At 40.7% G+C, this 12806-nt stretch overlaps 3 protein-coding genes across 7 annotated transcripts in view; 1 reads left to right on the top strand and 2 right to left on the bottom strand.

Annotated features, from left to right (window-relative positions):
* Positions 1-222: 222 nt before the first annotated feature.
* On the bottom strand, positions 223-1029 carry LOC107217918. Its single transcript, XM_015655612.2, has 2 exons — positions 869-1029; positions 223-726 (listed from the first exon to the last, which is right to left on the bottom strand). The coding sequence occupies exons 1-2, from the start codon at positions 927-929 to the stop codon at positions 338-340; spliced, it is 450 nt and encodes a 149-aa protein (XP_015511098.1). The 5' UTR covers positions 930-1029; the 3' UTR covers positions 223-337.
* Positions 1030-2016: 987 nt separating this feature from the next.
* LOC107217955 lies at positions 2017-12641 on the top strand. 5 transcript variants are annotated; one of them, XM_046742328.1, is made up of 13 exons: positions 2017-2389; positions 8704-8842; positions 8915-9045; positions 9275-9409; positions 9493-9657; positions 9763-9851; positions 9928-10120; positions 10201-10426; positions 10532-10696; positions 10835-10992; positions 11265-11500; positions 11614-11830; positions 11987-12641. In XM_046742328.1, the coding sequence occupies exons 2-13, from the start codon at positions 8760-8762 to the stop codon at positions 12235-12237; spliced, it is 2049 nt and encodes a 682-aa protein (XP_046598284.1). In that variant the 5' UTR covers positions 2017-2389; positions 8704-8759; the 3' UTR covers positions 12238-12641. The 5 variants fall into 5 exon arrangements, with proteins under 5 accessions (XP_046598284.1, XP_046598281.1, XP_015511164.2 ...); XM_046742325.1 differs by lacking the exon at positions 2017-2389 and adding an exon at positions 2726-2822; XM_015655678.2 differs by lacking the exon at positions 2017-2389 and adding an exon at positions 7229-7906.
* The window catches only part of LOC107217943 (regulator of nonsense transcripts 2), a 28575-nt gene continuing 21840 nt past the window's right edge, over positions 6072-12806 (bottom strand). Inside the window, exons 4-5 of the mRNA XM_046742324.1 lie at positions 11360-11367; positions 6072-6789 (exon numbers count right to left, since the gene is read on the bottom strand). Coding sequence (XP_046598280.1) covers positions 6727-6789; positions 11360-11367 — 71 coding nt within the window. The 3' untranslated portion in view covers positions 6072-6726. The remainder of the gene's footprint in view (positions 6790-11359; positions 11368-12806) is intronic.

Here is a 12806-nt window from a genome sequence, read left to right as displayed (position 1 = left end):
TTATTTCTACTTCACATTATACCTATGCATCTGATCATCGTGGACGAAACTGAGGTCTTGGCTTATCCGTCCAGCATACAGTGCCCACACTTTATCGATATTGAAATACAACTGACCAGCTTGCTCTTTTATCAACTATACTTACACATACTACACGGATTTAAACGATGGCGTGAGGAGTGAATAACAAATCCAGGTAGATGGAAAATTCTTCAGGAAATATTCATTATATAGATAAAGTTTTAATCGAACACAGATGCAATAAAGACGCATCGTTACATAGATAATTGTATAATATCAATGACATCAATATTATGCCCAGATGGATAGAACCGGGCTACCAGTTATCAGTGAAATTAATTGGTTTCATGCGAGCTATAACCGTGGCCAACACAATCTTAGCCCATGGAGGAAGGAAGATGTCTATCAGGCTCGTAACGAGCTCACGAATTTGTGATGCCATGGAAACTCCGCTGCACATCATACTTCCGTCAACGGAAATTGTACATGGCATTATCCTATTTATCATGCGGCTAAGACTTCCGTTGGTTGCAACGTCCAATTGAATCACGATGTCTATCGCTTGTGTTAAAAAGTTCTTAACTATTTCCCCGATGTAAGGAAGGCGTTCAACCCCGTTGATTAACTGTCTAACATGGTCCGCCACCCTGCCGTTTATACCATTGCTACTTTCCATGCTCCCATCCCTCTCTCTTACCACAGTTACTGGAAGTCGAAAAAAATAATTTTTACGATTAATGAGAGCGACTGATACGTGTTATATTTCAAAATGATTGCGAATCGATAGACTGAAGTAGACAAGTGTTAAGAGTAGTCGCAACGGCGTCTGTTTAATCCAAATTCTCACCAGCACTGGCGTATTCTGTAGTCAAGATGACAATCAGCAGCAGGCTCGCTAGTCGCTTCATAATTTACTCTTCCAGTTCCGTCAAAGGCCGATTGTACAATGCGAAGACACTTTGAAAATGCAACCTATTGTAGCCACTGGATATATAGCTTTCACGCCGTAGATAAACTGTAACGATTGCGAATTCTTTTTTTTCGTTATTACCATATTGTCTATATTGTCCTGTGCTATATACCGAACCTTCTAATACCTTATCGCAAACCTTGCAGCCAATTGTGTGGTCGGTATGGTTGCATGTAGAACACAGTTATTTTTCAACCATTACGCAAGTGCCAGGAATGGTGGAAATTTCAATACGCTGAGCCCGCGTACAAGCATATGTAAATACATATGTGGATCTCTCATATATTTTTGCGTATAACATATCCACGGAAAGACCATTTGAATAACGAATCCTATTTTGGTTCATTACTTCAAAAATATTGCCATGTTCAAGGACTTGCCAAGAATTTTTAGAAATTGAGATCGTTTTTGGGCAGTTGCAGAGAAAATTGGAAACGATTCCAAGTAACGGACTCTTCATGTTCTGAAAACAATCCATCATATTCATTCTCACGTCAATGCAAGTATCTTCAGTAGTTGTCCAGTAATATCCGAATTGGTAATATGAGTATACTGCAATACCAGACATAATATTCACGCAACTTTGAGATCCTAATACCACAATCAGTTTGATTTTCCATATGTACAATTCTTACTCATTGATACTACGTCCATCCATGTTTCGTGCAAAATGTGTTACTTGAACTCTATACTATAAACATGTATAGGTATCATCACCGTACATACGACAAAAATTTTCCAATTTCCCAGTTTATCAGTTGCGAATAAATAAATATGCAATTTATTTATTATAGCTTTAAGGATATAATTTGTCCAACTTTTCGGTATTTAAATATGAGTAACGTTGCGCTCTTATCAGCTACTATTATATATTATGCGGAGTGATGTTGCGTCATGAGTGGTGAATCATAATCCACAAGGTACTTTGTTCGAGTTACGTAGATAATCACATGTTGAATATGATAAATAGTGTCAATATTGTAGGTGCAAATTGAATGGAAGCAGGTTAAGGGTTTTTAAGTCACGACTTGGTCCTCCATAGTCGAGCCTATTCCCACTTTTCGATACGGAGAACAATCCCATGTATCAGTGGAATCTCCCTTTCTAAATTACCTGTTGACAAAAAAAAAAAAAAAAAATGCCGAATAATTGGAACACGAGTTTAGTGAATGTCATGTATGATTGACAACGAATCGTACAACACACTTAAGGAAGTGGAGATGAAGTAGGTATTGCGTAGAAGTATAATGCGAACGCAATTCCATTGCGGAACGCGAAATGATGTGATTATTGCAGTAAGAGGGAGCCAGAAATACGATCAGTTGACTGCTTTCTGCAAATTTCGCAAGAAAGACTAGCCGCAATTAAACCATCCGCGAGCACCAACGATCCTATAAGGTAAGTCATACATATATCATACTTTCCCTGCCGGCAGGCGTGCCTACAACTCTATAAGTAAATGAGCGAAGATGATTGTGCGAGGTAAAACACAATACGTGTAACGATGTTATAAAATCAGGCGTCGGTTAGTGAGGACGAAAGTAAATTAGAAGTGAAATAGTGAAAGAGTGCGAATCAGTCTGGTGAAGGACTCGTGCTGACCACGAAGTCGTCTTTTACTCGATAATATTGTACGTGAGAAAATTTTCCTCAAACCCAAGTTATTTTCAGTGAAAATTGAAAGCCTTTACGCGTGTTTCGATATTTCGTTGGAGAATTTTTTTTAATAAAATCCGGTCTCTGTGTCGCATGTGTATCGTAATAATTATTGTGGAGGCGGGAAATAAGCGCGATTTCATACCGTGCTATCAAAGCTGTGCGATTTCAAAAGGTATATCATATAGTGCCTATATGTTAACCTGAGCAGGTATGCCTCTGTCCACTCATCGTTCACCGACAAAGCCGATTAATGGATAATTGATCTCGCAAATAATGGAGGGATTGAACATGTCATTGAAAAGATACCGTCACGCTGTCCCTGCTTCAGGAATAGAATACTTTTATTCGGTGCGTTTGCGTGTGTGTGTGTTTTGGATGTGGAGATATGCAGTGCGAACCTTGATGTGTTTGTATGAATAATCGGCTCGGAGAAAGGCTAGGCCGGAAATTGGGCCGAAATCGATTTGCAAAAAGCACTGAGAACCCCGGTCTGCATTCTGTGACCGAAAATTGGCTCCAGCCTCTAAACTTTTCTCTAACCAGGTGATTATTCCCACGTTATGAATTCACCGAGCAGTGAATTTGGTTCGTTAAATGTATGTCAATTTAAATCGGATCGTTTGGTACAGAAATATTTATTTCATACAAATTCACAGAAGTCTTTGATTCAAACTGTTCCGTTTCTTATTACAATTGATTAGGTCTATATCGGGATCCGTTTGTTTCAGAATAAGAACCATAAATTTTTCAATTCGGTTAGATTAATTTTTTAGAGGAATTCCTTCGTTGTAATACTGATTCTCGATACTTGGAACGCGTTCACTTTCGTTGCGACTATCTTCACACGTGTTCTACCAACCCATATACCTGTAATATTGCAAGAGTTATCACGAAACGCCCGCTTCGGTACCGTTTCGTAAAGATAACGTAACGAATCGCGGTTAAAACACGTTGTGCACCTATAATAACCTGCATTCATACAACTCTCTCGACTACGAAAACACAAACAACTCAGTTACGTAAAATCAAGGACTTGTACCAGGATGAGAATAATTCAATTCTTTTCATATGTTTATGACGGTATTATTTACCTGCGGTAGAGTTTCGAATGTGACAAAAGATTGTCTCGGTGCATTTACTATCGAACAATAAAACGTATTAGGTACTTTTTAATTTCAATTCATTTCTGCCAATCAGGGAATCACGAAAATTTCACATCGTCCTTCTTTCCAGGTGGTTGCACCTCAGAGAAAGGCGGTCAGTCGATTCTTACACATTGTATTTTTAACTTATCCGTTTTGCTACGTCGATAATAATTGTCCGTTAAAATCATTGTATCTAATTACCAGGGTATTTATAAATAGCGTAATCGCGAGGCGACATCAAGTATCATCTAAGGACAGTGAAAGATCTTACGCCAGGCCAGTGGCTTGTGGATGATTTACCCTCTTGTTTTTATGCATTTCTCAAGGTCATGAAACAGCACGCGGTACCTATATGCGAATAAGTTATCATTGTTGTCGATGTACACTAATGTCAGCGGGAAAAAAAAAAGAAAAAAAAAACGGTAATTGCATGGCCGGACGGAGATGGGTGAAGGTGATATCGCCGGGTTGTTTGTAGGGGTGTGATCATAACGTGCCAAGGCGCAAACGTGAGCGGATGACGTAGGTGCCGGTATCACAATAGGACTCAGTCATCTGAACAGCTAAAAATTGGTGATGTGTGATTAATCGATTAATCGATGGTTTCGATTCATACACCACCGTATATTGACTTTAAAAATTAATTATTATACCGCAACTTCGATTAATCGATTAATCGAAGAAACGATTGATTGATTAACTGGAAATACGATTAACCAAAATCGTCGATTAATCCAAGAACTCGTTTTATCGATTAATCGACAAAACGACTGATCGAAGCTACTGATTAATCGATTAATCGCATAGCACTATTAAAAATGATAAAAATACGTGATGTACTGGCCTAGGCAGTGAAAATTCTGTAATTGATGGAAATGACATGCGTATAGTGTATAGAGTAAAATTCGGTAATCTGGTTGAGGGATCGAAGGGTTGCAAATTCGACAGATCGCTTTTCGTGAAGTTAGTCAGACGAGGAGTTGCATCCGTCGATCATCGATCATCAGTACTTGTTGCTTTTTGGGTAATTTCACGGAAGAGGAATATAAAGCGTTTGCCTGAATTGCGCAGGGATATTATACCGTGATTAGTGATCGTAGACCACAACTATTACCGTTGCATCATTTACGTTTGGCAACGTAAATGGCGCAATGTAGAACTCACGCATGTATGACGGGCGAGCAAGCTGCCCATTGCCATGCTTCGTCGTGCCTGAAATGAATTTCTTGAGCGTTTACAAAGCGGCCCTTTCGATTACTCTATATTCGTGAGAACTAATAACCTTTCACGCTTTCTAACCACTTTTTAATTACCTGCGCAGCGAAGCTCGTGTAGATGATTGAAAAAAAACGTTTTTTCGATAGTGTATTTATTGACTCAGATTTTCAGCATTGACGTTGCTCTGTAACAATATTGGCAGCAGAGTTCTTCGGTACTTGCCTTAAATGCGCTTTTAAGAATGTCCAATTAGCTCGACGATGAAGAGCGTAATTAACGTCTTATTCTTTTTTGTTATTGCATCCCTTTTGTTCACTGTTGATTACTCAACAACGAGAAAATTAGACGCTGAAAAACATTCGGGAGAGGGTATCGAGAAGATTGCAAAATTACGCTGAAAAATGGTTCTGCAGCCATATGATGAACGTCTCTGATTATTATAGTCTTGAGACAAAAAAAAAAAAAATTATTCAGGTAGTCAACAGGCAATGACTGTATCATATACAGAGAGTGAAATCTTTCTACAAGCTTGTAAGTGTCTGCGCTACTTCCTGTTCTTAAGTATACAAAGCACTATAGTTACATATACAATTTCATTTGTTCGCTTTGCAAACGTGAATGCCTCTACAATCATTCGCATTTTAGTCAAGGATGTGGCGTAACATTTACATGTGTATATTCTCTCACGAATGCGGTTTAAGAAATCGAAAAACTTGGGCGATATCCCTCTTCGGTATATCCGCAACAAATGTACACCTTGAAATAATCTGTTATTCTTTTCTACGATGATATCGAGAAGGGAGAAATTGAACAATTTAAGCATCTTAATAATTGAAAAAAATAGTAGCGCATGCTTACAAACGCGTAATTATGATACGATTTAATTCAACTGATTAAAAAACGGATACTTTTCGCATCGGCAGTTCTAAATGTGAGCGAAACTTCATTCATCGTATAGCAATGATATAGTACAAGGAGCGGATCTTGGTAATACGATAGAATTATGTAGTTGCGAAAATTTATTTTATTTTATAATCGTATGTACAATATCGGAGTAACCTAGGTACGTGGGTTTTCCTTCAACGATGTTTAGGGTCATCAAAGTGCAAAAGAAACTCACGACGAGATCATTTTGAATTATCAAACGGATAAAGAGTATCCGCAGATAAACTGGAGTAAACTACCTGTGATGATATACTTACGCAGCCTATACATAAAGTTAATGTCGGGTAAAAAATACAACGAAAATAAAATTCATAAAATAAATGAGGTAATGTATAGTTGATAACGCGTACACGTGATATTCGCTTTCCTTTATTAAGGGTACGTTGTACCGAAACACGCCCAGGTTTCATTGATAATAGAACATAGCTCAGTCGAAGCAGAGGTCTCGTTTGATGACACGAGTTCCGGCTGAACGCATGGACCCGAGTGTGTGTATATACATACAGCCTCGGTAATTAAGTAAATTAACATGACAATAATATGGTAGAAATATTCCGTCGACGGAACGAGGACGCGTGAATAGGCGTTTCGCGCATAGCTCGACGACGTAGAGATCGAGAAACACCACACCCTCACCCTGATTACAACAATAGATCGGCCATTCATGGACCAGGCATTAATGCGGTCGTGGTTGGTGTTCTCTTTGTCAGAGTCGACGTTTTCCGCCCATCGATAGGCCCTCTGGATTTTCTTTTCTTCCATTTTCATTCAAATCTCTTGACACCGCGTGCCCATTCCACCGGCGAGATCGCAGAGCGTGTTCATTATCGGCTCAAGACATGCGGCCGACGCGTCACTCCGTCCATAATACAGGATCCAAAAATGAGCACTTGTACTTTTCACCGTCGTCAGCGACGTTTGTCTTTGGTCGATTGACACACATTTCTGTTTCGTTCCTTGGGCTCGTTTTTTTCAGGTGTGCGTTACCCGCGACAGATTATACGGGCTTGAGAACTGCTTGAGGGGCCGTGGGGAGGACGTTAAAGACACTGTTCTGGTGTCGGACAATGCCGCTTATGTATGTTCTACGTTTTACGGTGTACCTGCTACCGAGTATCGCACAATGATGTATATCGCGTTCCGTGCGTCGTTTCCCCCGCGTATAGAGGAATACTTGCCTTTACGCATTACGGCATAACACATCATTGCCATATGACAATGCACGCGGATATATACAAGCTTACCCGCATCGGATGCAGACTCGCAGTATTCACCTCGACTCTGACGCGATCAGAGTATGAGCAAACCGGAAGAGCGGCCTGCACTTTTCGCGTTCGCAATCCCGCATCGGTTGTGATTTTTCGCAATTCGAACCTGTGCGAGGAGCTCGAATACGGTCAGGTGGCATCTGACTTGCAACTATAACTTTATGTCCGTTCCTCCACACGCGGACGAAAGGTGTAAATTGCTCCGAGAACTAAAAAATTAACTTAGTTAATTGTGACATCGTTGATGACGTGTTGAAGGTCTACCCCACCTACCACTGCAGTCGCAGCGACGTATTTTTTTGGACTGTTCCCGCTAGTTGGGACTCAAATGATTACTAAAGTTCCATTGTGCTCAACCGATGATTGGAAGTAGACTTGGACTATCATTTGAAGACCATCGTCGATGATGCTGGAAATATTGGTGTCTCCAGGAAGAACGAAGGGGTGTAAATAGTGTAAATTGCAAATAGATTCGGACAGGATCCGACGTTTTGCTATCTTGTTTTTCAAATATGACAATGCGACGGTGATGCGGCTGAGTATAAGTCGCGTGTACACGTGTCAATTCGACACGTTGTTATGTAAGATATATTGACGCGTATACCGCAGCTGAAAGACTATGGCGAGGTGGATGCAAAGACACTCGTATTCATAGCGGCAGATCATCGTTCGAACTTTGAGTAGGTGGTTTTGTGCAAGTATGGAAGCATCTCCTAGTGTGAAAAAGAGTGCGTCGACGTAATTTTTTTTTTTTTTTTTTCGATTGCACAAACACGTACACACACTTGCACTTTCCTTCACACATCCGCACGCACAATTGTTTTGTCCAGACAACATCTTCACACGTATACGCGTATCAAAATCATAAATGCACGTATGCATGCGCACATATCCACGTGTGTTAAACTACATAAATGTGTAAAAAAATGACGTGGACCATTTACATTCAATCTATATTGCTTCTTTGTGCCATATGTACAGGTGAGTACGGATCCAGATTTGTTATCTAAAAGTTAAAGTTAAATCGGAGAAAAAATCATGGGTACCATTGGACCTATTTAGCCATTTCAAAAACACCACTCGTTTTGAGAGACATGTGCTAAGATTAGATAGTTGACCATAAAAAATACCATTTCATCTCACCAGATGAAACTGAATTTATCCAAATAAATTCATTGGGATCAACTTCATCGTGGTCGAATCGAGTTAATGGGGGGACTAGTACTCGTGAATTTTGCTACCTCAAAGTACAGCTACATTAATTATTGAAAACAGAAAAAGAAACAATAATTCCACGTTCTAGACTAGTTAAAGTTTACTTTTCTTAGAGAACTGTCGTAGTCCAGTGATGGTTTTCAAAAATTTTGTAGTTGAAGTTACGAAGATTTTTTGATAAAGATACATAAAGACCGATCACCATATTTCGCTCAGTATGATTTAGACGAAGATTAAAAATTATATGAAATTGATATTCCAGTGCTTGGTTTACGGCAATGTGACCAAAACAATACCGGATGGGAAAAAGTCGCCGGGATGAGACCAGAGTCCGTAGACTCAAGTGCAATTCTGTACGAGGGTATAAATTCTCAAGGAATCACGACAACATGTTTTAGGAAGTGAGTTGTCGATCCCAAAAAATATATGACCTGAGCGAAACTGAGCTTATTGACAGTTGCTTAAATTTTCAGGTGCAGAGCACTGAATTGCACTGCTTTTGTAATTGATCTGGAAAGAGCTGGTTGTTTTAGCGTAAAAGTAAGCTCGCAGCATTTTGTTCCAGAACCCAACGTCACCTTTTATCACCAAATTTGCGTTAAAGGTAGATACGTATGCACATTATACCTATACAGAATTGTATTCGAAATAAAGGGAATATATGGCTGAATAAATGAATGATCCTCTATCTTTCACAATTAATTCTCTTCAGGAGTAGAGCATCATTTTTAAAGTTCCAGTTGCATGCCTTCAAGTAATTGGGGAGCATGTATTTCGATATTTGCATGCTGATTTTTGTTTCACATCTATAATCTCAAATTGTAACTTTTTAGTTCCTTCGAATTGCAAGCTCGAAAGGCTCTGGCAAGTGGAACGAACGCTCGGTGCGATTTTGGTGGATCCTTCAGCCAGGTGGCTGCCTGAAATCATGACGAGAGCGCAGTGTTACGAAAGCTGTATCGCCGCCGGTTCGTACATTGCATATTTTGAAGCCCGCGTGGAAGTACCACTGTATCCAATAACTGGTTCTACCTAGTTCCTCTTTCAACAGGTAGAAATTGCAGATCAGCGCGATATCGCACCGCCGAAGACTTACGCATCGGAGACACGCAGGGTAGATGCGCTCTTTCTACCCTTGACAGGGGATCCAGACCTCAAGCTTATAGGGCTTCCATGTACAGAGACGAGTATCTCCAGAATCAGTGCCATAATTTGTGTCGGTATAGTTTAACGTAGAATCTCAAATGACGCTGAAAAGAGCTGTTACAATGTTTAAAAGATTTTTATCGGCATACTTACATGGAATCAACCGTTGTTTCAGCCAAAGCTGATTACTGTTCTTACTCGGAGTTCGAAAACGCAACCATGCTGTACTCCGATCTGAGGTTGCCTGGACTGGACGAAACACAAGTGAGTTTAACAATGCTCAAGAGATATTGATGCACATTCATACGCAGCATTTAATCTACGTCTACTCGAATTTAAGTGCGAAGAGAGGTGCGACGCCAGTTTGGATGGGTTCAACTGCAGAGGGTATACAGTACATCGGTCGTACAATTCAATAACTGCGTCGAATTTGGTGTGTCTCCTTCATGCCGACGATACTATCGGTGCTGGACCAAGTTCTCTGATATACGTGCCTGATCTAATCTACAAAGAACGCGAGCCCTGTTTGGACCGTAAGTCAATGCTCACCGATACTTTCCAAATCAATCAATTCGTGAAATGATAACTGTAGCTATCTTTTTAATCATCCAAGTGAGAGTCAGATGCACGAACGAAAGCCTTACCGTTGAATTGAGCACGGATGACGCCTTCTGGGGCAGGTTGTACGTCAGTGGATGGGGCGAACGTTGTGGAGTGCAAGGAAGTGGTAAAAACCTGACATCCCTGAGGCTGGTTTTACCGCATCGCGAGGATCTCACTATGGGCAGAACCATCAAATGTGGACTGAGCCCTGTCATATCCGTGAACAGCCGTAATCGGTATATTCCCGAGACTAGTCCGCAATTTACTTTTTCATTTCTCCATCGATTGTTGAACTTTCGATATGCTAAAAGTGATATTTTAATTTAATCGAACGCCTACAGGAGCCGCACCATAGCTTGGGCCACCGTTGTCGTGCAGTTCAATCCAATAATTCAGAGACTTGGTGACCAGGCGGTGAGAGTTGGGTGTTCCCTGGACGGAAATGACGACCCCCCACAGCCGAGAAACATCACAGTACATTCAGACGTACATTTTATTGACCCAAAGTGAGAATTGTGGTGTTTATTCTATTTTCACAGTGTCTCCATAGAAAGTTTTAATCCAGAAGTATAAGAGCGCAAGCATGGCTTAGGTTTTAATCCATTTTTCGAATGCATGTTCTTTTATAATCATTACTTTCCAAGCGCTGGCTTACCACCGATCGTTTCAACCGTCGTAAACTCATCATCGGAGGCTCCGATGGTAAGGATGAGGATACTTGATGAGAGCCTTTCGCGCGACGCGACCGTCACTCAGCTGGGACAGAAGTTGATTCTGAGGATCGAAATAATTCCGCCCGACGGTATGATGTTCTTGTCGCGTATATATTTTTATCGAGAGTATTCCTTATACCTAGATAGTTGATACGCGAACGACGCTTCGCCCGCAGGTAGGCAACTGAAGTGACATCTTATACATAATAAGCTGTAATAAGTATCCCAATGTAACTTCGGTTGCCTATCCGCCGGCGAGTGTCTTTTGCATAGTTGACCTTCTCGAAATCCTTCCTGTACACTTTTGTGAATTCCATTTGAAACCTTAACGTGTAATTTTAAGACTAAACGTAAATTTCAGGCCCATTTGACATTTTTGCCGGACATTTGGTCGCCAGCAGTGCTGGAGGAGATTCATCCTATCTTCTGCTCGATGAAATGGGATGTCCAACTGACACGAGCACCTTTCCAGCTCTGGTACGAGATGTCACAGACAACAGTTCACTTGTCGCAAAATTCACTGCCTTCAAGTTTCCCAATAGCCAATTGGTCAGGTTCAACGTGGTTGTAAAGTTTTGCACCGGAAGATGCAAGCCGGTATGTATTCAAGTTATTATGACGATTTAAGACGTTACTTCATCAGCAGCAAGCCACCCTATAATGTATACAACGATTCCATTGTATGGACATTATTTGATCTTTCCGTCAAGGCTCACTGCAGCAATGATGAATATTCTTACGGAAGGCGGCGTAGAGAGATATCTACTGCACCCACAAATGCCAATGTCACCGAAATAACACCGAAGACGATTCCCGATAAAATTCCTCTCCAGTTCTCGATATTCGTTCATAGCCCAGTAGTTTCACCAGATCCTCTTCTGTCGCGGGACAGTTCAGCACCAGACACCATCCTTGTTGCTGGTGGTCGTAAGTACATTAATTTTTATCTTTCACCCATTATATGGCGTTGTGGTGATTTTAATAGTATCACCATCATCGTACGCGTCATATCACTTTATTCTGGAATTCCAGAAATACTGTCAAATTTTTTGGAGATGCGGATATAAATCTTGATTATTTCAGAATCGTTGGATGGGCTGCTTTGCGTTGACGCTGGCCTTGCCTTGGGTCTCTTGATTTTTTGGCTTATCGTTCAAATAATGTTGACGATCGGTTGTTTGGTGGCTGTAAAACGATACCGACGATTAGCTCGTCGGGCGGAAGAGGATCGTGCCGATATATTGGCCAGGCATCTTTATGGTATTCACGGTGGTAATTTCGAAGTTGCCCGACGTGTACGGTGGGCTGATCACAACAGCTCATCCGTCAGCTGATGCCGTTTTTAACATCATTAGTAGGGAAGTACCAGCCGAAGTTCAGGACTTCCGAGCTGTTGAGATAGCACCATTCCAGATTCCACGCTACGTTTCGTTTACATAACGTGCAGGTGGAACGTGCAGCGGACGCTGATCGTCTTTGTTTTCACCGTCTCGCCAATGTATTAACCACGCGGATAAAACAACCGGAAGGTTCTTATGTATAGGTGTGAGTGTATTATTGAACGAATTGTAATGTAGTGTTGGAATATGATCAAACCACTTTTATCATTTACCTGTTTGAATTATTACACATCAATATGTATACAAAAAAAATGTACAACATTCTGGCTGACGTGGTATAATTGGTATAATCGATGACCATATTGTTGACTTGTAATTAAACTATTCATGCAATCATAGTTGAAGTTGCAAAGTTGTAACGGCTGGGGTATTGCCTATGTTTCTTTTCTTCATGTAGTGATAATGAACGAAAACCATGTGCATATCCATTACCAAAAATAAAGACGCGTCACGTGCGGATTTACTAACGAAACGCATATTGAAAAAACATGTAAATTGGCGCA

Source organism: Neodiprion lecontei, chromosome 5 (assembly GCF_021901455.1).
Source record: "Neodiprion lecontei isolate iyNeoLeco1 chromosome 5, iyNeoLeco1.1, whole genome shotgun sequence".
NCBI lineage: Eukaryota > Metazoa > Arthropoda > Insecta > Hymenoptera > Diprionidae > Neodiprion > Neodiprion lecontei.
This window is presented reverse-complemented; position numbering and strand designations above follow the sequence as displayed.